The sequence below is a fragment of the Sceloporus occidentalis genome, unplaced genomic scaffold (genome assembly GCF_023333645.1).
Source record: "Sceloporus occidentalis isolate IW3139 unplaced genomic scaffold, rSceOcc1.0.p SCAF_3, whole genome shotgun sequence".
NCBI lineage: Eukaryota > Metazoa > Chordata > Lepidosauria > Squamata > Phrynosomatidae > Sceloporus > Sceloporus occidentalis.
In genome coordinates this window covers 205569465-205596618 of record NW_028316983.1, presented here as the reverse complement: position 1 = coordinate 205596618, position 27154 = coordinate 205569465, and the positions used below count along the sequence as shown (strand labels likewise).

Here is a 27154-nt window from a genome sequence, read left to right as displayed (position 1 = left end):
GCCTCCAAGTGGAGGAAATTTGGCCTGTTCCTGGACCAAAAAGGCTTGTCTCCTGCTCAAGTGTCCACTCCAGTGGTGCTGGAGTTTTTGATGGCACTTTTGGATGAGGGGCTATCTCTCGCATCCATCAAGTGCTATTTGTCTGCCATTTGTGCCAAATATCAGTTCGGGGGGAGGGTTTCCTTCTTCAAGGACCCCTTGGTGAAGGGGTTCCTCAAGGGTTGTGCCAACCTGTATCCTCCTGTGTCGGTACTGACGCCGGCTTGGAGTTTGGAGGCAGTACTGTCCGCTCTCCAATCCAAGCCCTTTGAACCGATGGCCACGGCGGACTTGAGACTATTGACTTCGAAGACCGCCTTTCTTGTGGCCATCACCTCTGCCCGCCGTGCGGGCGAACTCTGTGCCTTATGGAGGGACCAACCATTCTTGAGGTTCCACAAGGACAAGGTGGTCCTCCGGACAGACATTACTTTTTTGCCGAAGGTAGTGTCTGCTTTCCACATGTGCCAGGACATTGTACTGCCTACCCTCGCATCCAACCCGACGTCGGATGCGGAGCGACGCCTGCACTCTCTTGATGTCAGGAGAGCATTGGCGTTTTATTTAGACAGAACTGCTGCCTCCAGTCGGTCCGAGAGACTTTTCCAATGCTACTCGGAGCCGAAGAAGGGGTTGCCTGTGTCTGCGCAGAGGTTTTCTAAATGGGTGGCTGGTACCATCCACCTCTGCTATGAACTTTTGGGTAAACCTCTCCCGGGCAGGGTTCGGTCCCATTCCACAAGGTCAATGTCGACATCCTCTGCATTCCTGTCGGGGATTCCCTTGGAGGATGTCTGTAAGGCTGCTGTCTGGTCCCAGCCATTGACTTTTATAAAGCACTATAGGCTGGACACCAGGGCCATCCGAGACGCAGCTTTCGGGAGAGCTGTGTTGGTTTCAGGGTTGCATTGATTGCACTACTGATGGTTGTGTTTCAGCATTTATGTATATAATGCCTTTGATTTGCATTCTGTTGAATGTTCATTTGCACAAATTCAATGGGATGGTCTTGCATGACCTTATCTCCCATTCTCAGGTTTAGCAATGTTGTTGCTATGTTAGTTCGTGCAGTAACAAAAAGACTGACTCCCTTTATGGTTCAAGGTGTTTATTGTTTTAATAAATATACCTTTGGTTTACCATAGCTTTGGTTTCAGGACACTCCCTCCGCCGCATACCTAAGCTTGTCAGTCTAAACCCATTTGTATGATTCGCAGAGACCACGAAGAAGGAGGACAGGTTGCTTACCTGTAACAGTATTTCTTCGAGTGGTCATCTGCGAATACATACAAATCCCACCCGTCCGTCCCCTCAGTGTCCTGCTCTGATTGGCTCTTCCATCGCCTGCTTGGCGGAAAAAATTGCGGAACTGGGGAAAAGAGCGGGAAGGCAGGGGCCTTATAACGGGTGGGCGGAGTTACCGCCAAAAAGTTTCTATATGTTGCAAAGTAAACTTTGCCTAGTGATTCCAGAAGTTTCCGAGCAGCACTGCGCAGGCGCAGTGAAACCCATTTGTATGTATTCGCAGATGACCACTCGAAGAAATACTGTTACAGGTAAGCAACCTGTCCTTATCAGTGGTTAAATCCATCCTGGATGTCTTTCACATTCAATGCTGCTGAACAAATTCTATCTACATGTTCTGAAGGGCAGCCGATTTATCAGTAATGTTATTCATTGTTCTTGTTTCCCTGTTGTTGAATCTCAAATATTTTGTGAGTGCACAAATGTTTTTAACTTCTTTGCTTCTATGAAGTGGCAGCACACTTAAATTAGATTCTGAAATTCTTCCAGTGCTTCATATTGTCCATAAGAGAAGTAGGCTAATAATGCTTTCTGCTGCCACACTTCAGTAGAGTTCCTCTTGTTCCATGCTGTGAATACACTCCATGCCTCTATTTGTTTCACAGATTATGTGCTAGTCATTGCTTTCTCGAGAAGAATAATTCAAAGGTTTCTAGCATTGTTTCTTTGTTTGCATCTTTATTTAGCTCTGGTTGTTCTCTAATGATGTCTCTGGCTTTTGAGTACAGTGAATTTTGTGGAGATTTGCACTAGGTCTTTCTATTCCACATTCTTATTACATCAGTATTTCTGCTCAGTCCTTCATGGCCAGGAACAAGTGAACATTCATTTGCTGCCCTTCTACCTTTTGAGTAGTAAGATGAATTGTTTCACATAAAAGCATTCACACAAGCTTCTCCACATGTTTCAACTGCATAATGGTGTGGGACAATTCTCTGGATGGTCCATCAGAGCAGTCCATGGACATATGTGTAATCCCTCATACGCCAGCCTACATTGCAGGAATTCTAAGCTCAAAGGTTTTTTCCCAGTTATAAATGCCTAGTGGCACATTTTAATCCCACTGGCAAATACAATACCCAGATAGGTTAGATGAGTTTGGCGAGTTACAGACCGCCTATTTGGGGCGGGCTGTACCCACCCCTTTCCCCGGTGTATCGGGGCCTCAGCTGCCAGAACTGCAGCCACTGAGGCCCCGATCCGCCGCTTTTCAGGCTGCAGGGAAGCGGCAAAACGCCGCTTCCCCGCAGCCTGAAAAGGGGTGTCCTTGGGGCTTCAAGCCCCAAGGACACCCCGCGGCAGCGGGGAGGAGGAGAAAGGGGCCGCTTGGCTCCTTTCTCCCTTGCTTCACTGGGCACAGCCGTCGGAAGGCTGCGCCCAGTGACGCAAAGCGACGCCGCAAACCAGGAAGGAGCTCCGAAATGGAGCTCCTTCCTGGTCCGCGCAAAGGGCGCCCTGGCATGGAGGCGCCTTGGCATGGAGGCGCTAGGCGCCCTGGCATGGAGCGAGGACGTCACGTCCGCGCCGCCCCGTATAGAGGCGGCGCGGCCGTGATGTCCTCATGGCGGCGGCCGTCTGGAACGGCCGCTGTCATTTTTTACGCGCAGAGCGCATATTAGGGTTAGGGAGGTGCGGAAGCACCGCACCTCCCTAACCCTAGTACGCGCTCCGTGCGTACTTTAATGGCGGTGTGTAACCCGCCTCATTCTCATCTTTTTCATCTGACAGATGACTAGAACATTTTAATCTGAAAAGTTTTAAACATAAAACACCTGTCTTCAGCAAAATTTGACTGGGATACTAAAATGTCCCAGAGTCTATAATGTCTAAAGTTAAGGTAATAAAATTAAGGTACAAGGTGAAAGTTCAGGCTTCCAAAATATTTGTCTTTTTTTAAATCATTCTTTGCTAATATATTCGTTGAATTTTATGTAATTCACCCCCCCCCCTTTCCTGTTACTTTAACAGGAGATTTGTAATCCATTTGTAACTGTATGGTTGTGCTTTTAAGTGTACTTTCTTCTAATTATCTTGATTTTTTAGTTAAAAATACATAGCAAAAAACAGTAGGGATGTTGAAGAGACCATGAAAGCTGCACAGCGGGAAAGCCTGCTTTAGGTTCTTGGTAAAGAAAATAGGCAAAACTAAGATATTGCCTGGATGAACTGGTGCTCTTCCACTAATTTACTTACTTCATTTCTGTACCAGCAATATCCAAAGTTCTTTGGGCAGTTCACAGAATAAAGGCTGACAGAGTAAAATATGTAAAACATTAAAACAACTGAAATTCTAAGCAGATTAAAGCAGACACTGAATGAATAAAGCCAACAGCGGAGAAAATACCTTAAAAAATGCAAGCACATTTTTTAAAACTGAAAAGCTAAAGAGCCTTGGAAGATTTTTCTTTTTAAATCTCATGATGCCAAACACAGTGAAGAAGAGGAGCCAAGGATCTATGGAAAATATACCATAGTAAAGGCATCACTATATGTAAGGCACCACCACTGAAAAGTCTTTCACTTCTTTTGGCAGGGATGCCTAGAAAAAATCTCAAAAATAACTTTTTGAGATCTGGGTAGCTTTATCTTGCAGAAGATGCTCTCTCAGGCAACATGCTCCATGCTTTTTCAGGCCTTTAAAGCTTAATAATTAAACAAAGACAATAAGGAAAGCTATGAATAGATGTGTGTGTATACACATAACTTATATGTCTGTCACTATTTATACTCTGCCTTCCCCCCCCCCCCCAAAACTGGTACTCATTTGAATATAATGTACAAACACAAATAATTTCTATGATAGCATTTTAAATTAAATTTTATCAAATAGGAAAAAAGTGGAAACAATAGTACAGCTACAGTGTCAGGCCCTGCAGGAACCAAGTTCAGAAAATCAAGTTGGATCAAAATTAAAAGGCTTCCTTCCAGTTTATATCTTCAAAGCATCATAGGACAATTTTTTTTTGTACTTGTATATTCAGTGTAATATCTACCTTAATTTATTATATTCTCTTTTCCCTTTTATTAAAACATTCTTAATACAGCTGAGTTTTAGATCCTTCTAATCATGTTAAAAGTGTTAAAGATGTGGTGGCTTAGTGGTTAAGACACCAGTTCTGATGATCAGAAGATCAGAAGGTTGGCAGTTAAAGGCCCGAGTACTGCATGATGGGGTGAGCTCCTGTCACTAGTCCCATCTCCTGCCAACCTAACAGTTTGAAAGCATGCAAATGCAAGTAGATAAATAGGTATCACTTCAGTGGGAAGTTGACAGCGTCATGCTGGCCACATGACCACCAGAGCAGTCTTTAGACAATGCTGGCTCTCTTCAGCTTAGAAATGGAGATGAGCCCCTACAATTGGTTACAACTAGACATTCATGTCAAGGGACTACCTTTACCTTTAACAATGTTTAAGGTCCTGAAAATGTTTTACCAATAGGACCTATACAGTGCCCATTCTAATACAGCTCTCATGTTCATAGATACGGATCTTTCCTAAGAAATTATATACCATATTGCAGTTTGTAAGTGCATATATTGCATATATAATGCCTGTTGTTTTACAGGTAGATAAATCAACATTATAGTATTGTTTGTCACATAAAGGTGGGGGACATCCTTAGTTTTTCAGCAATTAGAACAAATACTTCCTTTACCACAATGAAATTAGTCCTTAACCCTTTTTCCATCTATAGCAGGGATATCGGAATCATGTGGTCCTACAGATATTATTGGACTGCACTCTCAGCACACTTTGCCATTGGTTATGACTAGGGCTGTTGTAACCTGCAATCCGATAACGTTTGGAAGACCACGTGATTCCTTCAACAATCTGTAGTGACATGGGTGTACTACATGATCTTTCAGTTTGCTTTGTCTTAGCATGTTTTTCAAATTATTCCCATTTTTACATCTTGGAATAGCCTCCAACTATATAAACAGATCTTTATATTGTTTTAAGCAAATAATATCTCTCTGACTTAAGCTTAACAGTGGACTGGAACACAGTGCAGGTTCCAAAACACTTCCATAATATACTGCAACATTCTGGCCCATTTAACCATTTAATGCCCTATTTTGGACTGACTGAATGTCAAAGGCAGCTATATGTACAGTGCATTGCAATAGTTCAACCAAGACATTAGAATTTACCTGTGGGTAACTGCAGCATAGCTATATCTGTTGAAATAAAGTTGTAGTTGGTAGATACATAAGCCATTTAGGTGTTCATTTATGATACTGCAGTAGTTGCATTAGGTATTCTTTTGAAGGCTGAAAGAAGGGATACAAACAATTATTATAGAGATAAATAAATTATGTCAACAGAAGGGGTTTGTTTCATCTTATTGTGCATAGTTCAGAACAGGATCATTTAACAGTCTCAGACAGATAGCCAACATAATAAAAATGTGCTTATTCTTAGATGTCACCAGCACTATTTATCTTAATTTAGATGCACCAGTTGACCTGGGGAAGTTTCTGGAATACTTGTTGACAAACCAGTTTAGTACAAAGGGTGGTGCCTAATAAGTTATCAGCTGTTAGCTGGAAGAATGTGGTGTTACCATTATTAGTTTGGTTTTCATAGCCAACTACATGATAACATGACATCAACAGTAAAGTTAAGATGTGATGGTGGCAGCTGATAGAAGAGTGATACCTGCATGTGTGAACAAGTTAGCATCCTTCTTTTAGCCATATTTATCCTGCTCTCACTAGTTAACAGGTTTTTTGGAGGTCTGGTACTAGCGTTCATGTATCTGAGTATGATGCCATTAATTCTACCTCAGCGGGTATTACTAAACAGTTTGTCCTAATATCTAGGTAAAAAATAAAATGACAAAAGAACAATATATTAAAATGAATAGAGGTATCAACGACAGTAAGGATCTCCCTGAAGAATATCTGTCTGCCATCTATAATGAAATAGCAGGGAAGAAGATATCAATGAAGGAAACAAAGGAGTTAACAATACCCACAAAAACAAGTAAACAAAGTAAGTGTCCACACCATACTGGGCCACTCAGGTAAACTGCTGGTTGTCTCTTTCTTGTTGATACTATCTCATAAAACTACCTAAAGCTGTTAAAATTAAAACATTCTATATACTTATGATGTGCAAGTGCTGTGCTGCATGCCTTCTTCTAACTACACCTCTATATTTTCTGTCTACTGTCTGTGTGTATAAAAAAAGTAAAAGCAATGACAGCAGCAAATTTAGTTTAGGGAAGAAGCTAAAATAGGCAGTTTTCATTTGGTTATATAGGTAGATATACTCCTATAATGATTAAAACTCAATCCCCACTGAGGCCAGTATTAAAAGTTCATTGATATTTGATTGCGAGCATGATGCTGTTTCGACTTTTAGCTTTAAATATCTATATGCAAAGCATCTTTCAAACCCTTGTTTTTTCTTCTCTTGGGACTGATAATATTTATGACCCTGTGACATGTAGCAAGCATTTCCTGTTCAAAACTCAATTACAAATAGCAAAGTAGTGTAAACTGGTTGGAGGTTTGAAGATAAATGTACTGTAGTTTTGTTAGGGTGGCAAATTATTTTTTGCTCATTAATCTTTTTACACCATTTTATTTTCAGTTCTACTTTTGCCCTTAAGAAAGTTCTTGTACTCAGAAATAATTGTATCTGCTTTGATGAAGTATAGATGGGATGCATCTCTAAATCACTTCTGTTCTGAATATTTGGATGCACAGCCCCCAAAAGCAAATTTATACTTGGTAAAGTATATTGGCTAACTGGGTGACCAAGGGCAAGTCACACTCTCTCAGCCTCAGAGGAAAGCAAAGGCAACCCTCTGAACAAATCTTGCCAGGAAAACCCCAGTCGAACCTATAATGGCATTTTCTTGGCAAGATTTGTCCAGAAGAGATTTGGCATTGCCTTCCCCTGAGGCTGAGAGCATGTGACTTGCTCAAGGTCACCTAATGGGTTTCATGACCGAGCTGGGAATCAAACTCTACCACTATGCCATGCTGGTGCTACAGACAACATTTAATAACATTGGTTTCAAAATGTTGTCCTTATATATAGTGCATTAGTATATAATGCATTAAAATGACTTAAGGTGTTTGTTTTTCCTTTGCAATATGGATGTTAAGAAATTTTTTAATTAAAAAAAACCACTTGCTTATAGGTGTAGCTAGTGAAAAGCAAAGACGACTGCTTTATAATTTAGAAATGGAGCAGATGGCTAAAACAGCTAAAGCTTTGATGGAAGCAGTGAGCCATGTCCAAGCTCCTTTCACAAGTGCGACACACTTGGAACATGTGAGACCTATGTTCAAGGTATGTCTTGTTAAATATTTTCTCTTTTTCTTGCTATCACTACAGGTTCCTTGTATGTAAGGAAATATTATTATGTACTGTATATGCTTATGTATAAGTCTAGAAATTTTGGTCAAAAATTGACACAGAAAACTGGGTCAACTATACAAGGGTCAAAAAAGGAACCACACCCTTTCTCTGAGTAGGATGATGAAAAACGAGAGCTTAGTCCATCCCAGGAGCACCTAAAAGAAGCACCAAACCTCTCTACTCCATCATGGCTCCACTTCTGACCTTTTTAATGTCTGGGTAGGAAAGGCACAGTTATGCCTACCTGAATTTAGTAAGTTCTTTGGCATCATTTTCTCTAGCTTCGTCCTTTACATCCTTTCTACATGCCCCTAGGTTTTGACTTATCCAAGGGTCATATCAAAATCCATAATTTTGGCCCCAAAAACCTGCCTTCGACTTATACATGAGGTTGACCAATAGTTGAATACAGTATGTTAAAATCTTTTTGAAAACAGGTTTCTTACTTTTTAAATTGGTGACATTACAGCTTTTATTCATGCTCACCTCCTTGAATTTCTTGCAAGAAAGGAGGAATATACATCAAAGAAACCAAATAAATAAATGAGTTGGTCCTGTCTCTCCATATCTTTTTTTGTGACAGGAGTTCACAGTTACAGTATCTACACTGTATATTAATTAAAGTATGTTGTACAATACATGTGAACTTCATATTAATTTGGCTTTATTATTCAATCCCCATCTACCTGTACAGAATATTAATTAAATGTGTTCTACTGTTTGTATGACTTTTGTATTCCAGTTAGCGTGGACGCCATTCTTAGCTGCATTCAGTGTGGGTTTACAGGATTGCGATGACACAGAGGTTGCTTCTCTATGTCTGGAGGGCATACGATGTGCAATTAGGATAGCATGTATTTTTAACATCCAGGTAATATTGAATTCTAAAATTTCATAAGAACAAAGAATGTTTCAACTTTGCCATTATATAGTAATACTCTACAATAAAATAGCTACTGCAATTTACCAACAATATGGAGCTCTTGTTAAAAATAACTCTTTTCCAACTGCCCTCACAGCAGCCTATCCTAGCCTCATCGGCTCTTAACCCCTCAGGGTACAATCAACATCTCTCCCTATCTTGGATATATAAACCTCTTCTAACTGCACCTCATAGCAATCTCCCTCAGGCTGCTCAGCTGTGAAACACCTCAGGGTAAAATAAAACGCTCTTAACTAACTCTAAACACTACTCTGTCCCACTATTTATACCTGCTCTTGGGAGTAGCTTTTCTAGCTTCACTCTCAGTGGCTGTTCCCAACATTCTAATCTCCCTGTATTCTCTCCACAAGTACTAATTCTTTGCCTCTCTATCAGTGCAGTAGCATGAAACTTTTTTAAAAAAATCATATGTTATTATCAGATGAACAAAATAAATATGAATAATTTAAAATAACTAACTACTTTCTTTCTGCAGCTTGAGAGGGATGCTTATGTCCAAGCACTAGCAAGATTTACTTTACTTACAGTGAGTTCTGGTATTACTGAAATGAAGCAGAAGAACATTGATACGATAAAAACCCTCATTACAGTGGCCCATACAGATGGAAATTACTTGGGAAATTCTTGGCATGAGGTAGATTACTTTTTTGAATTGCTATACAGTAATTGAATATGCATAGTATACTGGCCTTTTCTTACATCTTAGCATATACGTTTGCATTATGCACAGAGAATTTTTTTCTTTCTGGTGAGATGTTATAAAACTAAATTATTACTGTTAAACTATAATGGAATTGAATCTTAAAATTGGTGTTTCATTGTATTGGTTAATTTATTTAGTATTATTATTTTTTCTTTTTTAATTCAAGATTTTGAAATGCATCAGTCAGCTTGAACTGGCACAGTTAATAGGAACTGGAGTAAAGCCACGTTACATCTCTGGTACTGTGAGAGGCCGAGAAGGTTCTTTTGCAGGAACTAAGGACCAGACACCCGATGAATTTGCAAGTCTAGGATTAGGTGTGTATTTTAAATGCTATATGGCAGAATTATTGTAAGACCAGAATAATATGCTTATCATGTTGTTGGCTTAGATTTGTTGGTGGCCTATTTATAGACATGAGAGACAGAGAGAGAGAGAGAGAGAGTTGCAAATGCAATGTTTAATGTGTCTATACAGTGTGCTAGGCTTTTAGTAATTATAAATGTAAGATATTTGGTTTTGATTATGTTAGTATCTGTATCTTATTTTGAAATAGACATGGAAGTGTTAGGGTGTCAATCTCTTTTTAAAAAGACATGAAAGAGCCTATACCACTTTTCTCCTTACAGTTCTAAATCATCCTGTAACTAACATATGTAAATTATTTTCAATATACAGTGCACCCTTGGCTTACGCGAGGGATCCGTTCTGGACCCCCCTCGCATAAGCCAAATACCGCGCATGCTCAAGCCCCATTCAAGTGAATGGGGCTTGTACATGTGGCGGCGCGGCAGCGCGCGTGCATTGCCCCATGCGCTCCCGTGCGGCTTTGCACATATGCTCAAAGCTGCGCATAGCGCGCCCACATATAACGCAGGCACACTGTACTTGCAATCCTGGTAACTGATGCTGTCACTGAACACTAATGGTTGGGTGAGGAAGGGATATCAGCACTGTGGAACTACCTTGAAATGTCTGCAGAATTCTTAAGACATCTGTACAGTTGTAAACAGTAATATGTGTAGCACATGAGTGATATGATAGTGAAATTTGTAGAACTGGGTGGAGCACCTGGCTGTTAACTATTCTCCTCTACCTTTAGTTATCTACTCTCCCCCTCACTCTGTCTGCACTGACAGTGTTAAGTGTAACTAACTTCAGTTACAAAACATGGTTAGCAGTTGGCAAGCACTACTGTGAATCATTCTTGTTGAGAGTTTTTCTCTTTGGCTAGCAACTGCTCCTCATCCTGCCATCTGAGAGCTTCTTTGATCTCTGGTCATGTTGCAAAGACTGTTTAATTAAGGGACACTCTGTCTGGGTTGATATTTTTGTGGTAAAAAAAAAAAAGAATAGCTATAGCATGGCTGACCCTTGTATCACAGAGGCTCTTAATTTCTCTGAATAGGCAGAACATTGCTTGCTCTCTACTAATCCAAACACATGATTGGCCCCACTGTTTTAGCAGAGGCATGTGCCCGTGTGCTCCCATGGCCGCGTGCCTATATTCAGGCCAATGGGGTTTGAATATATGCAAAGCTCCATTTTCGTGAGGGGGTCCAGAATGGATCCCCCGCAAAAAAGGGAGTGTAGTCACTTCATCCAAGTCACTTCAGACAAATTTCAGGTTGGGAAGAATTGTCTCCTTGATCGGTCTACTTTTCCTCTACCACTGAGTATGATTTATTCTGTGCTACTTGTGTGTACTAGATGAGAAAAAGTATATATACAAACATATTTTGATGATGCAGTTAATACAATTTTGCCAGTTGTGCTCTCCGGGTCTTTAGGTAGAGAATAGTTGGACTTGTCCTTTGATTTTTATGCATAGTTTTATGCATAGGTGGATGCTTCCATCTGTAGGCATGTTGAAATGAGAACCAGGGATGAATCTCCAAATGCCTTCATCTTTTGTTTAGTAAACAATTGTAAGATTGCAACCATATTTGCAGGATTTTTGGTGTAGTATTAACTAAATTACTTCTGTTGTACAATATTCTTTTTTCCCCCTCATTACTCCATGTGATCCATAATATTTTTAAAATGATGCAACTACTAGTTGGAGGAAACATGGATTGGAAGCAGATTGCAAGCATTCAAGAGTCCATTGGAGAAACAAGCTCACAAAGTGTGGTTGTTGCTGTAGACAGGTAAAGTATTGTTTTTTGAGGTTATACGGTAGCAGATAATATTATTGGCTCTGTTACAGTGGCGGTAACCATACATATATTGTCTAATAATTTTTTAAAAAACTCTTATGAAGTTTGAGAAAGAAAACTAAGGGTTAGAACTTGCATATACTTATTTTTATATATTCATGATAGGGTTATTTTTTATATGCACTGAAATAATTTTGTCATGACAAATTCTTACAATGTTTGGTTAAATTATGTTCTTTGACAGAATATTTACAGGATCTACAAGGCTAGATGGAAACGCTATTGGTAAGTTTTGGTCACAGTTTGTCTTTTCAATATATTCAGATTTGGGGTGGGAAATAATTACTTAGTGGATTTTATTTGGTTTTTACAGTGGATTTTGTCCGATGGCTTTGTGCTGTGTCTATGGATGAACTGCTGTCAGCAACTCATCCGCGAATGTTTAGCTTGCAGAAGATTGTAGAGATTTCTTACTATAACATGGGGCGGATAAGGCTACAGTGGTCTAGAATCTGGGAAGTTATTGGTGATCATTTCAATAAGGTACGTCTACGTATCACTGTATATAGCTTTTAAACCAGCAGTTCTTCAAACCAAATTGGAAATTCAAATGTAAAATCTCCTTATAATATAAATGCCTATTATTTGGCTAACAGAAACAGTAGACAAGTAAAAAAAATATACAACATCTTGGCAAACTGTAGTTCTCTGTAGTGCTATAATTAAATTGTGGCAAGCTGATTTTCCTTTTTCCTCCCATTCTTTAGTATTTTGAATGTTGAATGAAATACAAATGATTTCCCATTTATTTCTAGAAATACAAACATTTGACAGTATTCCCATGAATTAATTACTAAGGCTTAAGCACTGAAAATTGTTTTTTATAACATAATTATGGTGCTGAATGTTGCCACTGAACAGCAGCCTGGGCCATTTTAATGCTTTTGTATTAATTACTTACTATCTTGTGAAATAGTTCTTTAAAAATGTAGATAGATTGTGCATTTTAAAAATAATTGACACCCCATCTCATGATTTTCTCACTTGGTCATACTAGGTTGGCTGTAATCCCAATGAAGATGTAGCAATATTTGCAGTAGACTCCTTAAGGCAGTTATCAATGAAGTTCTTAGAAAAGGGGGAGCTTGCTAATTTCCGATTCCAGAAGGACTTCTTAAGACCATTTGAACATATCATGAAAAGAAACAGGTATGGTATAAAATAAAAACTACTTGGAATCTTTCTTTCTAACCTGAATTGCATTAAATTAAATCTGTATTTTAATTCCTATGTTGTATTTCTTGAAGATCTCCAACTATTCGGGATATGGTTGTCCGTTGTATAGCCCAAATGGTAAATTCCCAAGCAGCAAACATCCGCTCAGGATGGAAGAATATTTTCTCTGTGTTTCATTTGGCTGCATCTGATCAAGATGAAAGTATAGTAGAACTTGCATTTCAAACTACAGGACACATTGTCAGTGAGTATTGATTTATAATTTACAAACTATCACTAGAGGTTCGGTTGTTGTTGGTTTTTGCTTTTCCTGTGATATATTTCAGAATTTACTGTATTTATATTATAAAACTTGTACAATTTTATTGTTTATAAGCCTAAGCTATAGTTTTGATAACTTTGCTTTACTAAGTCAATGTACACTTAAAATGTATTTAGAAATTGTCTGAGAGCCTGTCTTCTGACATTAAAGGACTAATCTCTTAACTATGCTTACTTTTTTTTACAGCACTTGTATTTGAGAAACATTTCCCAGCAACAATAGATTCTTTCCAAGATGCAGTGAAATGCTTGTCTGAATTTGCTTGCAATGCAGCTTTTCCAGATACTAGTATGGAAGCAATTCGACTCATCCGGCATTGTGCAAAATATGTATCAGAAAGGCCTCAGGTATAGTTTATAGGTATTTAGCATTTAACATTTGAGCAGGATCTAAAGTGGCACATTTGAGCAACTTTTTGTGAATCATTTGCAGGCATAGTCAACTTGTAACAAGGCTACAACAGTGCTGAATTCCAAGATACATGTACCAGGGTTTTAGTTGTTTTTGTTTCTTTGTTTCTGCTTTTTTGTAATTCAAAAAATAGTGTAATTGAGAAGTATGTATGCTTGAAAGGCTTTCTAGCTATAGTGCATTCTGGGGTGGGGAAGTATTTGGCTATCCACTTTTGTACCTTTTATTGCATGGCTGAACCATGCATTTTGATCCCTTTCTACTGCTGTTAGCCAATGGTTTTTTTTTTCCTTTTGGTAGCTTGGCTTTTAGAGTTACACCTAATATCCTTGGTTTCTTGCACTTTTGGAGAATGAAGATAGGAAAAAGATGGGAAACACTGAATATGGGGGTGGGGGCTGATTACTCGAATCCAGCATGGGTGATTATTATGTAAAAAGAAGTTTATATTCAGGAGTTGGTGTTTTAAGATGAGACTAGGCACCAAGCAGTGCATTTGTGGCAAAACATACACCTATGGCAGTATGCAAAGGGATCTTGTAGTACCTTTGAGACCAACTGAAAGAAAGAAGCTGGTAGCATGAGCTTTTTTTTAGAATTGAGTCTACTTCCTCATAGACTCAAGTCTGTGAAAGCTCATGCTATCAGCTTCTTTCTTTCAGTTGGTCTCAAAGGTACTACAAGATCCCTTTGCATACTGCTATAGGTGTATGTTACTAGGTACTACAAGATCCCTTTGTACACTGATTTTCCAGACTAACACAGCTATTGTCTTTAAATTCTACCAACTGTGCTAGTATTCAAGATATTCCTGCTGTTTGTGAAACAGCAAGATAGATTGAGTCATCAGTTTAGGACAGTAAGAAAAATGATAATAGGCACTTCCTAACCCACTTCCCCCCCATATTATAACACTCAGAGGTTTAACCAATTCATTAGAGGATATCTTTACATGCAGCAATGGATACATAGCTGTTTTACACAGAAACATGCTTGACTCAGGACCTGATACTTAACTAGCTTTTGCTGGTAAAGTTACTATAATTTTATGTAGTACCAGTAGTCTTGATAATATTCTTAAGATAGAAAGTAGAATTTGCAGCTGGTACTTGGCTTCTGCTGTATTAATGTTGTGTTTGCTTCTAAAGGCTTTCAAAGAATACACCAGTGATGATATGAATGTTGCTCCAGAAGACAGAGTATGGGTGAGAGGATGGTTTCCAATTCTATTTGAGCTGTCATGTATCATCAATAGATGCAAATTAGATGTAAGAACCAGGTAACAAGCCATATTTGTAATTCAAATTTTATGTTTTGTTTTACTTCTAGGTTTTGAAAGAAGTGCTGGGTGGGAGATGTTATTGACACAGTACAGTTATCATCAGGACACAGTATTCTGCAAGGACTAGAAATTAATTATGGCATGTTCCCTTATGGCATATTTGCTTCAGAAAATTCTTTCCCCAGAAAATTGGGGGAAATACATTTAAAATATATGTAATTATTTAGTGTAGGAAAAATGTGTGTGTGTGGTTTTCTAAGTCTTTCATAATAAGTTGCAGTGTCAATATGCAGACTGTATGAGTAATACCTGGTCAGGTCCTCCTCTCGCTGCAGGGAGGAGGTGTGTGCGCTGGTGCTAGTGCACCCATTTCTTCTCCACAGCCTATCTCCCCCCCTGAGGAGGAAGTTGAGCAGCAAGAGAGGAGCAGGACAGGAGATCACCTGTTAAACTATCTCCGCAATTTGGATTTCTCCTTGAAGAGGAAGCCAAACAGCAGAGGAGGAGAAGGGACTAATGGTTATCCTTCATGCTGTTCCACTGCCTGGCCTTCTCATGAGTAGGAAGCCCATCATCGGAGGAGAATGAGGGTGAATATTCATCCCTCAAGACTGCTCCGCTGTTTGGCTTTCTCCCAAGGAGGAAGCTGAGCAACAGAGGAGAGGGGGGCAAATGCTCGCCCCTCAAGGTTGCTCCACTGCCTGGCTTTCTCCCTGAGGAGGAGGGGTGAGTGCACCCCTTCTGTTGCCTCTCACTGCCTCATTCATGCAGCTGTCCCTCAGCTGCCCTGGGTGGGCAGCCAGGCAAGTGAGAGAGCGAATGAGGTTTCGGGTAGAGAGGAGGGCTGAGGGAATCTGCCACTGTGCTGCCTGGCAACCCTTACAAGGTCTGGCAGAAGGCAGGTGGCAGGGCAGACAGAGAGAGGGAACATGAGAGAAGTGAATGAGGTAGTGGGGGGGGCAGGCCACCCCTGCCTCCTCCCCCGCAAGCCACGGCACTCTTCAGTGCAAAGTTCTCATTCTTATTACTTTCAAGCTGCTCCTTCCAGTTTAAAAATAGATTTTGAAGGCCACTCAGGGCATGAGTATTCTAGTTTGATTGTGGTCATACATGTGAAAAACATTGGTTGCCTGGGTGTCACCAAGGCTAGTGTTGCCACTGACAAGTGGGCCACAGGATTAGAAACACTCTACAGTTTGTTCTGGAAAACAAATAGTTGTTTAGCATTGTGACATTTGCCAACCTAGCAATAACCTATATAGTCCATATGTCTATATGCCTATGCTGAGTCTCAATACTGTGATAAGAGTTAAAGTACAGTATTAATACTGAGTTATGAATAAGTTGACCCAGGTCCTTTGGGTCAAATTTTTGACTAAAATTTCTAGATTTGTACATGAGTATATAAAATAGAATGTATTTTGGGAGTTGTTTTACTTATATTTAAAAAATATTAACTTTGCACATGTGATATATGTATGTATATTTGATTGCTGTTTCAGCCATTTTCACAGATCTTTAATCACACATTAGTAATTGTTAATAGATTATGGCACATAGCTTTGCTCATCCAAATGTTATTCCTCAAGATATTACTCCTCATAATGTGTATTTTTAAAGTAGGAATTGCTGGAAGGTCATTGCTTATGGTGAAGAACAAAATTTAATATTACTTCCATCTTTTAAAAATGCACCTAATACTTGACAAACCTGAATTCGTTGAAAATTATGTGTGTAACACATGAATTTTGCTATGAGTGTTAATAACAGAAATAGAAGTTGTGCCCTTGTTTCAAACTGAGGGCACTCAAGGTATTTCTATTCTTCCTTTTATTTTTTCCATGATGGGAACTGAAGGTGACATATGTAAAGTTTCCAGTCCAGGCAGTGGCCCAAGTGTAGACCTGATTACCTTCAGCGGAGTTACTGCCATTTCAATGCAAAATGCTCGTTCTTATTACTTTCAGGATGCTTCTTCCTAAAAATAGATTTAAAAAGTCACTCAAGACATGAAGATTCTAGTTTGATGTGATTCCTCACATTTACCCTTTTCTTTTATTCTAGAGGCTTAACGGTTATGTTTGAAATAATGAAAACCTATGGTCATACATATGAAAAACATTGGTGGCAAGATTTGTTTCGGATAGTCTTCCGGATATTTGACAACATGAAGTTGCCAGAACAACAAACTGAGGTATGTAAAGTCATGAAAAATCTCATACCCCATTCTATTCTTGTATTTCTTTAAACATGCTGCATCTACAGACTACTCTAAAACTGCAATTTCTAAATGTGTATTTTTCTTGTCAAGGAAAACCTGAGCAGACGGGCAGAATACTACAGGCCAAGCCCTTAGTATTCTGCCCTTGGCTCCAACCTGGGTGAGTCCTGGGCCGACGTGGTAATGGACAGGTGTTTACGTGCTCACCTGCTGCCACATCATGCAGCTACTGCTGCCCCCACCCTTACCTGCAACTGTTGTTGCATCTTCCCTGAAGGCCCACCTCATAACCTGTAAGGGCACAAAGGGAGCACCTGGCTAAACCCATGTGGCTAAGTGGCCCCATCCAATGTCACAATCCATGAGAGAAGCCTTCAGGAAAAATGCAGCAGTGGTTCAGCAGGTACAGGGCATGTGAGGCTGTGTGGTGTGCTGCCTTTTGCCATGAAGTTTTAAAGAAACTTGGCAAACAGCTGGTCTTTTTGCCTTGCACTAATACCCTTATGGGCTGGGATTGTACTGGGACTGTCGGATTGGCACCAGATTGGCTGATTCCAGCCCGGGGCTATTGGCCTGCATTATCCATACAGGAAGATGTGAGGTTGGGGGAACATGAGCCTTCTCATTAAAAATAAAAATACAGCTGTGGGAAGTACATAAATTGCACAGATGTAAATCAAAGAGGGATTGTTTTAAAGTTTTTAGCAAATGTTTATATACATTGGGAATTGATTACATCCAAAAAATACTATGTAGCAGCAGCATGACTGGAAGCTGTTTTGCCTTTTGCTACCATTTTCAAAATGGTGATTGTGCTAGTCTCTTGCAACAAAAACAGCAAAGAGTCATGTATTAAATGCTAACAAATTTATTATGCCATAAGCTTTCATAGAGTCATCCCATTTCATAAGTGCCTTTCATGTGCTGTGCTTCATGAAAGCTTATTTTGTTAGTCTTTAAGATGTCACAAGACTTTAATTTGATTGGTTTCTTTTCCTGTGCTGTTACATCAAACTGGTGTCCTCATTTTCCTTAATCTGTACCATGCATTATATTTTAGCTTCTGACTAAAAAAAAGAATGTGTTTAAATAAGGGATATGACCCTCCTTTCAACTCCTTTTAACAATACCCTTATTGTTGTTTCTTTTTCCTTTTTCTTAGAAAGCTGAGTGGATGACAACAACCTGCAATCATGCACTTTATGCAATATGTGATGTTTTCACACAGTATTTGGAAGTACTTAGTGACGTTCTTTTGGATGATATTTTTGCCCAGCTATACTGGTGTGTTCAGCAAGGTAAGAGCTTATCAAATTGTTTTAGAAAATGCTACTAATTTTTTGTGTGTGGAGTATGAACAAACCAGTGACTTGTTCTGTGTTTCAGACAATGAACAGCTAGCACGGTCTGGTACAAACTGTTTAGAGAATGTTGTCATTCTAAACGGTGAGAAGTTTACCCTTGAAATCTGGGATAAGACTTGCAACTGTATGCTGGATATCTTCAAAACCACTATCCCTCATGCGTAAGATCTTTTTCCCTTTGCAAATAATGCAGGGGGGGTTGACAGTGTTTGCATTTAGATACATGTGAAAATAGCTTGAACAATACAGAATAGGCTTATATCGCATGGCATCTGTTCATTCCTAAATGGGCAGATGTGCTGGCATAAGGTGTACTCCTCACCATTTTTGTTTTGCTTTGTCCAATGGGTGAGGCAAGTGTCTCATCTGTTCAGGGATTTTACATAATCACAGTGGAAGACATAATAGGTTTTGCTTCCCTTTTAGATTGCTTTTTTTTTCATAGTCATTTAGTCATTTTGAATTAGACTTCTCACATTCTGCTTTGTAAATAGCAATGGAAGAAATCTAATTTCAGTCATTAGCATTTTGCATCATAGTTCAATTAACCCTTTTTAAAAAGAGAGCTATGACAAACCTGCCCAGTCCAGTAGTCATGGGATTTTTCTTATGCCCAGAAGAATATTGTAACTTTGGTAACTGTTTATTCTTTCAAAAATCAAAGAATGCAAAAGCAATTGAAGATTAAAGGTGCTGAGTCTCAGACAGACTTCCTAGTCAGAAAAAAATCTGTATAATTATTGGAGGATTGTTACATATCTCTTCATAATGTTACTTACATTATTATTTTTTAAAAAACCTGTTGTAAAAATGTTAGTGCTGTTTCAGAACTAAGCTATATTTTTTCTTTTTAAGGCTTTTAACTTGGCGACCAGTCGGTGGAGATACTGCTCCTTCATCTCCAGCTTCAGGAAGAGAGAAACAGTTGGTATGTTTACAAAGCAAAACTTACAAGAATGGGGTTTTCAGGTGTACGAGTGAACTGCACCCTTTGCAGCAGAAAAGGGCTGTTCCTACTATTAAAAAAAGAATACTTGAAAATATTTGAATGATAGATTACAAATAGATGAGGAGTATACCTGTGGGGGTTTTTTTCTATAGAAAATGGCATTTTTGTCTGTGAAGAAAACAAGTTTCCTGTGTTGAAAATATGATTTTCTGTGCAGAGAACAACATTTCAGTGCAGAAAATACTAAGGTTTTCTGCACCAAAAATGTATTTTTGCATGTAAGTCCAGTCTGTGCTGTTTTTGAAGACTTTCTTGCAGAAAGAAACATGGTAAAATGTTTGTTCTTGCCTGTGAGAATAAAATTTAAAAATATTTTTGTCACTGATGATTTTTAATTGTAAATTAAGGTCTGTAGGGTTTTTTGTAAATTGTAGATTTTTTATTATTTAAAATTATTGGGCTTTTTATCTAATATGTTTATATGCAAATATCATTCCCACACAAGAAATTTATGATGACGCCTGTAAATCAGCAGAACCTTTAAATGTAATAACATTTAGGAATGTAATGAGAATATATAATTACAAAAAACAAAGGCATAAATGCTCTGAAATACTGTGAAAAAATTAATCTCAAGTAATTTGTGTTTTAAAGCAACTTTAGATAAGAATAAAACCTGTTGAAATAAGCTCTGAGTAAATTTACTAAGATAGGCTGCCCTTTCTGGTCACAAATATTATCTGTATTGGCACATTCATACATAACACTAAGATAGGAATCCTGCTTAATCGGCCATAATTATTTTTATTAACCTTTATTTATAAAGCGCTGTAAATTTAATTACTGATTATAATGGGAATCAGTAGCCTGTGTTGGTGCATATTGCTTGTTCAACTCCTCCTTTCCCTGATCAAGTAAATAAATCAAGAAAACATAGTTTCGAATTTCCCCTGAACCTGGAATTATAGGCGCATCCCCAAACAAATATGTCTGAAACCCTTGGTTACAAGCTAGTTGATATTCCTGGCTCATTTGGGTTTTTAAAATTTAATCTCTGTTTTGAATATAATATACACATATCCTTTCCAAGTTTGTTTATTAGCTCATGTGAAAGGAGGAAAAAAGCAGGTACAAAATGAGCTACATGCAGCAGCAAACGAATTCAAAATATGGTTTAAGACAGGATTCCTGGTTCAAACATGAGATACATGCATTGCCAATGGTAATCCATGTCTTGCATGTTTATGAACAAGTCTTGAGCTCACTATTTTCTGCTTCCTTCCTTTGCATTTGCCATCTTTTGTTTCAAGGAATAGTTTGCTTTTATATCTGAATTATGTAAACTAAAGGTTATGTAATCCAGGTGAAAGAACCTGTACTGGTGTTGCCATGACTGAAAGGTCCCAGGGCAAGATGCATCAGACGTAGTCCCTCCTTGATCTTTCTCTCTTTACCTCTTCTTTTCTCCCTCTGCCCTGGCATAAACTTTCTTTCACTCCCCTTTGTGCTCTTTTTCTCTTCTTAGCCCACTGCTTGTTCTCTTCTCATTCATTTCTCCTTTCCATACTGCAGTTCTTCCCTTTACTGCAGCTGCACTTTTTCTTTATTCATGTATCTTTTTTTAAAAAAAAAAATGTTCAGTGTAGTGTAATAAAGCTGCAACTCACACCTGGCATACTTTTTTCCTCTTAAGCTTTAGGCCTACACGACTATTTGCAGGCCATCTGGAGAAAGAAAGGTGCCAGGTGCAATTGCAGCTCTTCTGCAGCATGCCCAGGTTGTTCTAAAAGTTAAAGAGAGTGAGAGAAAAAGCTAGGGGAGCAAGCAGTTATGTTAGACGATGTGGCAAATATAACATCATTTAAAAAATCAAAAGTATAATTGAGTTAATGTACTGAAAACTTTTTTTAAAGGAGTTCATATGAGCAAATTGTGTTTTTTTCCCTTTCTTCAGGATTCAGTATCACAAAAATCTGTAGATATTCATGACTCTGTGCAACCAAGATCTTCAGATAGACGTCCCTTTCAGCCCATTGTAGGGTCACCAGCAAGTGAGGAGGTCAGCAAAAATAAAATTACAGCAAGTGAGTATTTTTCTTGAAGAAGGATTGTTGCTTAATGCAGTGTTTGACAAAATATTATCATCTGGATTTTTCAGCATATAACAGCTGGTCTAATAGGGTTAAATAAGCACTTCTCTTTAGATAGCAGGGCTGTCTTTTTTCTCCTGATCTGTTCCTTTTACCTTGCTAGAAACCCCTCTAAATACACTGTGTTAGAGGCTACTCTAAAATTTCCTGAAGTTCTGGGCAATATTTTTCAGTATGCTACTGTCAGAAAAAGGGCACAAGGCACAAGGTTTTTGCATACTCAGGCCTCTGTAATCTTCTGCATCTGGGTCATGCTAATTTAAAATTAGAAAAGTTATGCATTCACTTTTACTACAGAATTATGTTTTACTCACATCTCCTGTAAAGCAGTTTACACTTCATTTAATGCTTTACATCGTAACTGTTACATACCTCTATACATGTTAATTATTAGCTGATGTAAAACTGTACACAGATCAGTTACTTTTATGTTCAGTTAAGACTTCATGGGACAATCACATTGATTCAGAGGTAGTATGAGATGTGTTAGATCACAATATATACCATAGTATGTGTTAGAAATTATTCTTGTGTATATATAAATTGTAAGTGCTTTAATAGGATACTTTTAACATTTCCTGAGATCTTCATCAGCTTTTACCATTGCTCTCAAAAATAAATTAAATTTTCTTTTGTATTTGTTTTAAAGAATTTCCAGATCAAAAACTATTTGGTGCTCTGTTGATTAAATGTGTGGTGCAATTGGAACTCATTCAAACAATCGACAACATTGTGTTCTTCCCTGCAACGAGCAAAAAAGAAGATGCAGAGAATCTAGCTGCAGCACAGGTCTCTACTTTTAATATCAAGCTTTTCTTCTCCTGTCTTAGGTTCAGTGATCTGATTTATAAAGTCTGTACTTTCTGAACCAACATTGGCGGGGTACAAACCGCCGCTTTGCGGCGGTCTGCCCCCGCCGCCGGTAGGTCCGTGGGGGAGCCGGAGCCTTCAGACGGCACGGCTCCCGCGCGGACCGAAAAAGAAGCTCCAAAATGGAGCTTCTTTTTCAGTCGCGTTTGTGACGTAGCAAGGCGCCAGGGGTGCACTCGCTACGTCATAAAGGCTGCGACACGTACGGACGCTCAGCGTCCGATACGTAAAGATGGCGGCGCCCATGTGGAAGGGGCGCCGCCATCTTGTACATATAGGATACGTACTAGGGTTAGGGGGGTGCGGAAGCACCGCCCCTTCCTAACCCTAGTACGTATCCTATACGTACTAAATGGTGGTATGTATCCCGCCATAATTGGATTTTCAAATGAGCATAACTTATTGAGAGCCACTTCAGTTTTTATAAAGAACTGGCAGGAAAAAAGAAGTGCATGTGTGTTTCACACTTTATTTTTTCTACTTCTGCATTTTGAAGTGCATCTAATTCAGTATACAAAGAAGACATCTTTCTGTAGGTAAAAACATGCCCCAAGTCTTATAGGAGTTTCTGTTACATGTATATACATGAAAACTAACAGTGCAGATTGAGGGTGCAAAGAGGTTTTATCCCTGTGGATTGCTCATCTTCAGTATCCAGAGCATGAAGTGCAGCCTCCTTTTACCTGGTGTTCTCCAGTTACTTTAGACTACCACATCCATCAGAGCCAGATAGAGAGAGTTGGAGTCCCAAACATTTGTAGAGCATCATGTTAAAGAAAAAAACATTCATAGGATCTCTTCCACTCATGCTAATCTCAGTATCACAAAATCACATCAAAGAAAAGCAATTTCAAGGGCACTCTTCTCTTGTTCTTTGGAGATACCCCCCAAAAAAAATTAGATATCAAATAATATCATAGTTCAGGCTGACAGGTTTCTAAAGAAATGAAAATGGAATGATAGAAATTATTTTTACCATTTAGTTACTGTAAGTTTACTTAAATACTGCCAGAATTTATTTATTGTGATGGTTAAAAAAAGAGCTAAATGAGCTAATTCTTTTTTCTTTAGAGGGATGCAGTAGATTTCAACGTTCATGTGGATACACAGGATCAAGGAATGTATCGCTTTTTAACATCACAACAGCTTTTCAAACTGCTGGACTGTTTGTTGGAATCTCACAAATTTGCTAAAGCTTTTAATTCAAACAATGAGCAGAGAACTGCCTTGTGGAAAGCAGGCAAGTCTTTCTTACAAATAGTAAGGATTTTCAAAGGCAGATTACATTCCTCCAATATTTTGTATGGCTACCCCAAAAAAGCATAACGAGGGAGTAAAACAGACTGCCCAAAAATGCCACAGCTATTTGCTGGTGCAAAAAGAAGTGGCAAAAAGCAGCTCCGTTTTGAGCCGGCAAAAAGCTGACTTTTTCGCTGCCACTGCAACTTTACAGCATGTGGCATCTAAATGCCATGCCGCCGGAGTGCCATAAAGCGGCTGCCATGTAAATAGTCAGGTGACTTCATGGTGACTTCCTGCCAGCTTGGGGAAAAGCTTTGTGCATACGCCACGTCCGCAAGCTGCCAGGAAGGTGGCATTTTTTTTTTTGCTGGTCTGTTCCGGCCCATAGAAAAACTAAGTACATCACTGGCTACAGTGTGATGGTAGCAAAATAAAGACTCCTTTTATACTCATGCCTTTTAGAAGGTATAGCCCAAGAATTTTCAGTGCTTAATTTTCATTTTAGAGGAGCATCCATTCTGTATTAGCGAATGGTCTTTCTCAGTCAGTTTTCTGTCTCCTATCATCAGATAATTTTTTTAAAAGTTACAGATTTCCAGAGGGGTGATATGTTACTCTGTTGCAGCAAACAAACCTGTGAAGAACCGGTTCTTCACAGGTTTGCTTGTGAAAGTTTATTATGGCATAAACTTTTATGATTTTCAGCCTATTTTCATCATGGGCATGTAGCGTTGTCCTAGATATGTATATATGCGATGCCAGACAACAGTTCAAAGATCTGAAGTCCTACTATGCCACAGTGAATTTGTTTTGTCCTTCATGTGCCACAAGATGGTTTTGGTTGGATCAGGCATGCTGGTGGGAAAGAATACAAATGGAGGGATGGTTTGGCTAGTGTTAGCACATTCACTAGCCGAACAAACACAAGGAATACATAGGCCAAGTGTGGAAGGCTAGAGGAATGCATTAACGTCCCAGGAGACCTTGTGATGGCTGCACTTCTCCACCCCACCTACTCCTGCACTTTTAAAAAAATATATCAAAATTTTGATGGGCATTTTCACCATGTTTTGAGGTCTTCCTGGGCCATTGAAGAGGTCTTTTTAACAACAGGAACTGAGCAAATACCATTTCCTATTTGTTTCCTGTTTTTTCAAAAAAGGCCTCTGCTAGGCTTAAATTTGCTGGTTAGCTGTAAAATGTGCTGGAAACACTTGCAGATTTTTGCAAAACCAGTTTCTCATTCCTGAGGGAGGGCAGGGGCCCTCCAAGTACAGTGGGAATGTCCTCTACACCCCCTATAGGGTATATTGGGGCTTTTTGGAGCAAAAACTTTTTTTAAAATGAAATCTTTAAAAAATACAAAAATATTTGCTCACAAGGGGGAACATGGGGCCTCAGAAACAGTTCTGGGGCTGTATACAAAATGAGTATATTCACCATGACTGGCAAAACTTGAATGAAAATTCTACATTTGCCTATGATAAAAATTTGTTTCTGCAGTTATAGAAGAATTGCACTAGCAGATCAAAACCACTGGAGGCAGTCCTTTTTTGTAAAAGAACGAAAGAAAGAAAAATAACAACACAAACCATACATAAACACCCTGACCAAACAAGATATTAATGTAAACCTATTCATTACAACTTTCAACATTTTAAAAACATCCTGATAAGTGGAGATGAGTGCTGCAAATAACCTATAAATAGTATTGGCATGCCCATTTTCTCCTTTTCCTGCATACTTTATTCTATACTAAAAACGAAATGACACTATTGTTTTGGCAGGTTTCAAAGGAAAATCGAAGCCCAATTTGTTGAAACAGGAGACAAGCAGTCTTGCCTGTGGATTGCGTATTCTGTTCCGTATGTACATGGATGAAAGTCGTAAAGATGCATGGGAGGAAGTGCAGCAGCGACTCCTAAAGTAAGAACCAGTTCACAGGCCTTAGAAGCCTATATAGTGCTTTTAAAAAGCACAGGATTAATTTTGGAAGATATAAACATGTTGAATATTCAAGGGGAAAACTGTGATATGAAACAATGTATCTGTCCCTGGCTAGCATAGGCCTTTGGTGAGACAGCCTGTGTTATTCTACACCCTTTTGTTCTTTTCTGTGAGAAGCCTATATAACCAGCAAATCATTCAGTTACCATTGATCTGTATGACCAATGGCTGCTTGATAGAACTGTTTTACATCCAGTCCCATTAAACTTATGTCAGCTGCTAAAGCGCTTTGTACTTGGCTTACTAAATTAATATTGCAGCTTTAATTATAATACCTAGAACCTAAAAAGCCCCTGATATTCAGTTGTCTCTGATAGGTTTGTATTGGAGGGGACTACTTGGATCTTGTTCTTGAACATACTGTTTTTTCTGGCCTTGGGTTCTTTATTTCTGGTTCTAATTATAGTACGTGTATTGTTTCAAATTGCTTATGTAACTGAATTTCCATCTCTTGGCATATTCTTTGTAGTGTCTGCAGTGAAGCTCTGAGTTACTTCCTTACTTTGACATCAGAAAGTCATCGGGAAGCTTGGACTAGCTTGTTACTTTTATTCTTAACAAAGGTCCTAAAGATTAGTGATAATCGGGTAAGTAAAAATCTTGAAAGAGAATCTTGTGGGAAGTCGCAGTGGTGTGAGTATTGGACTGTGACTCTGGCGACCAGGGTTCGAATCCCAGCTTGGCCATGAAATCCACTGGGTGACCTTGGGTCATACTCTCTCAGCTTCAGGAGATGGCATTGACATACCTTCTATGAAGAAATCTTGCCAAGAAGACCCTGTGATAGGGATGCCTTAGGGTCACCATAAGTAAGAAACAACTTGAAAGCACACAACATCAGAAGAATCTTGAATGTCTGGAGAATGTTGCAAACTGATTCCAGACTCTTCTCCAATCTGTTGAATTAATAAAGTGATAATAGTATAGATGCGCCCAATGAATGCACCAAAGGCTGAAGCATATTTGTAGGTCCCATTGTTACACATGTAAAACATATTCCAAGTACTGTGGTAAAATGGGGAGAATTTTTCCTTACAGCCTAAGTACTGCATTTTCTGGAGACCACAATGGCCATCCAGTCCAACCCCCTGCCATATAGGAACATAGCCGTACAGTTACTTCAGGTCAGGTTGGTATTATATGGCTCAGTCTAGTGTAGGACTCCCTACTAAACTTCTACACTACAATGAGATATAAAGGATTGCAGCCCATATGCAGTGGTGTCATCAGTCTGTGTGCATTCTGAGGCCTTTACAATTGGAGCCACTGTGTTCAGCCAAATCTTGCTAGTATTCAGAATTGTGGGAAATGAATAATGATTGATTTCAGCCTGCCTAGGTGTATTTTTCTGATGTATTCTGCATCTGTCTCCCAAATGAATCCTAAGAATAGGTCTGAAACATGGCTCTTGCAATCCAGTGCTAGAACCTAGTGTTTTATTTTTTACAGCAATGACATAAATGATAAAATGGCACATATCTTTTGTTGATATTTTGTCCATATTTTAGTTGAAATCTGGAGTTATTTACTGTACAGAATATAATATTTGCACAAATACTACAATCTAGAAAAA

The 27154-nt window shown here is 38.9% G+C and overlaps 1 protein-coding gene across 2 annotated transcripts in view; it reads left to right on the top strand.

The window, feature by feature from the left end:
* Positions 1-27154, top strand: part of ARFGEF1 (ARF guanine nucleotide exchange factor 1) — a 93951-nt gene that overhangs the window by 64688 nt on the left and 2109 nt on the right. For both annotated transcript variants that reach the window (XM_089517425.1, XM_089517424.1), the window contains exons 18-38: positions 6171-6342; positions 7502-7653; positions 8465-8593; positions 9141-9299; positions 9535-9685; positions 11428-11518; positions 11772-11812; positions 11901-12070; positions 12585-12736; positions 12835-13007; positions 13272-13432; positions 14645-14775; positions 16843-16972; positions 18162-18297; positions 18386-18524; positions 19219-19291; positions 21267-21396; positions 22112-22251; positions 23404-23572; positions 25362-25500; positions 26051-26168. In XM_089517425.1, the coding sequence (XP_089373551.1) occupies positions 6171-6342; positions 7502-7653; positions 8465-8593; positions 9141-9299; positions 9535-9685; positions 11428-11518; positions 11772-11812; positions 11901-12070; positions 12585-12736; positions 12835-13007; positions 13272-13432; positions 14645-14775; positions 16843-16972; positions 18162-18297; positions 18386-18524; positions 19219-19291; positions 21267-21396; positions 22112-22251; positions 23404-23572; positions 25362-25500; positions 26051-26168 (2856 nt within the window). The remainder of the gene's footprint in view (positions 1-6170; positions 6343-7501; positions 7654-8464; positions 8594-9140; positions 9300-9534; positions 9686-11427; positions 11519-11771; positions 11813-11900; positions 12071-12584; positions 12737-12834; positions 13008-13271; positions 13433-14644; positions 14776-16842; positions 16973-18161; positions 18298-18385; positions 18525-19218; positions 19292-21266; positions 21397-22111; positions 22252-23403; positions 23573-25361; positions 25501-26050; positions 26169-27154) is intronic.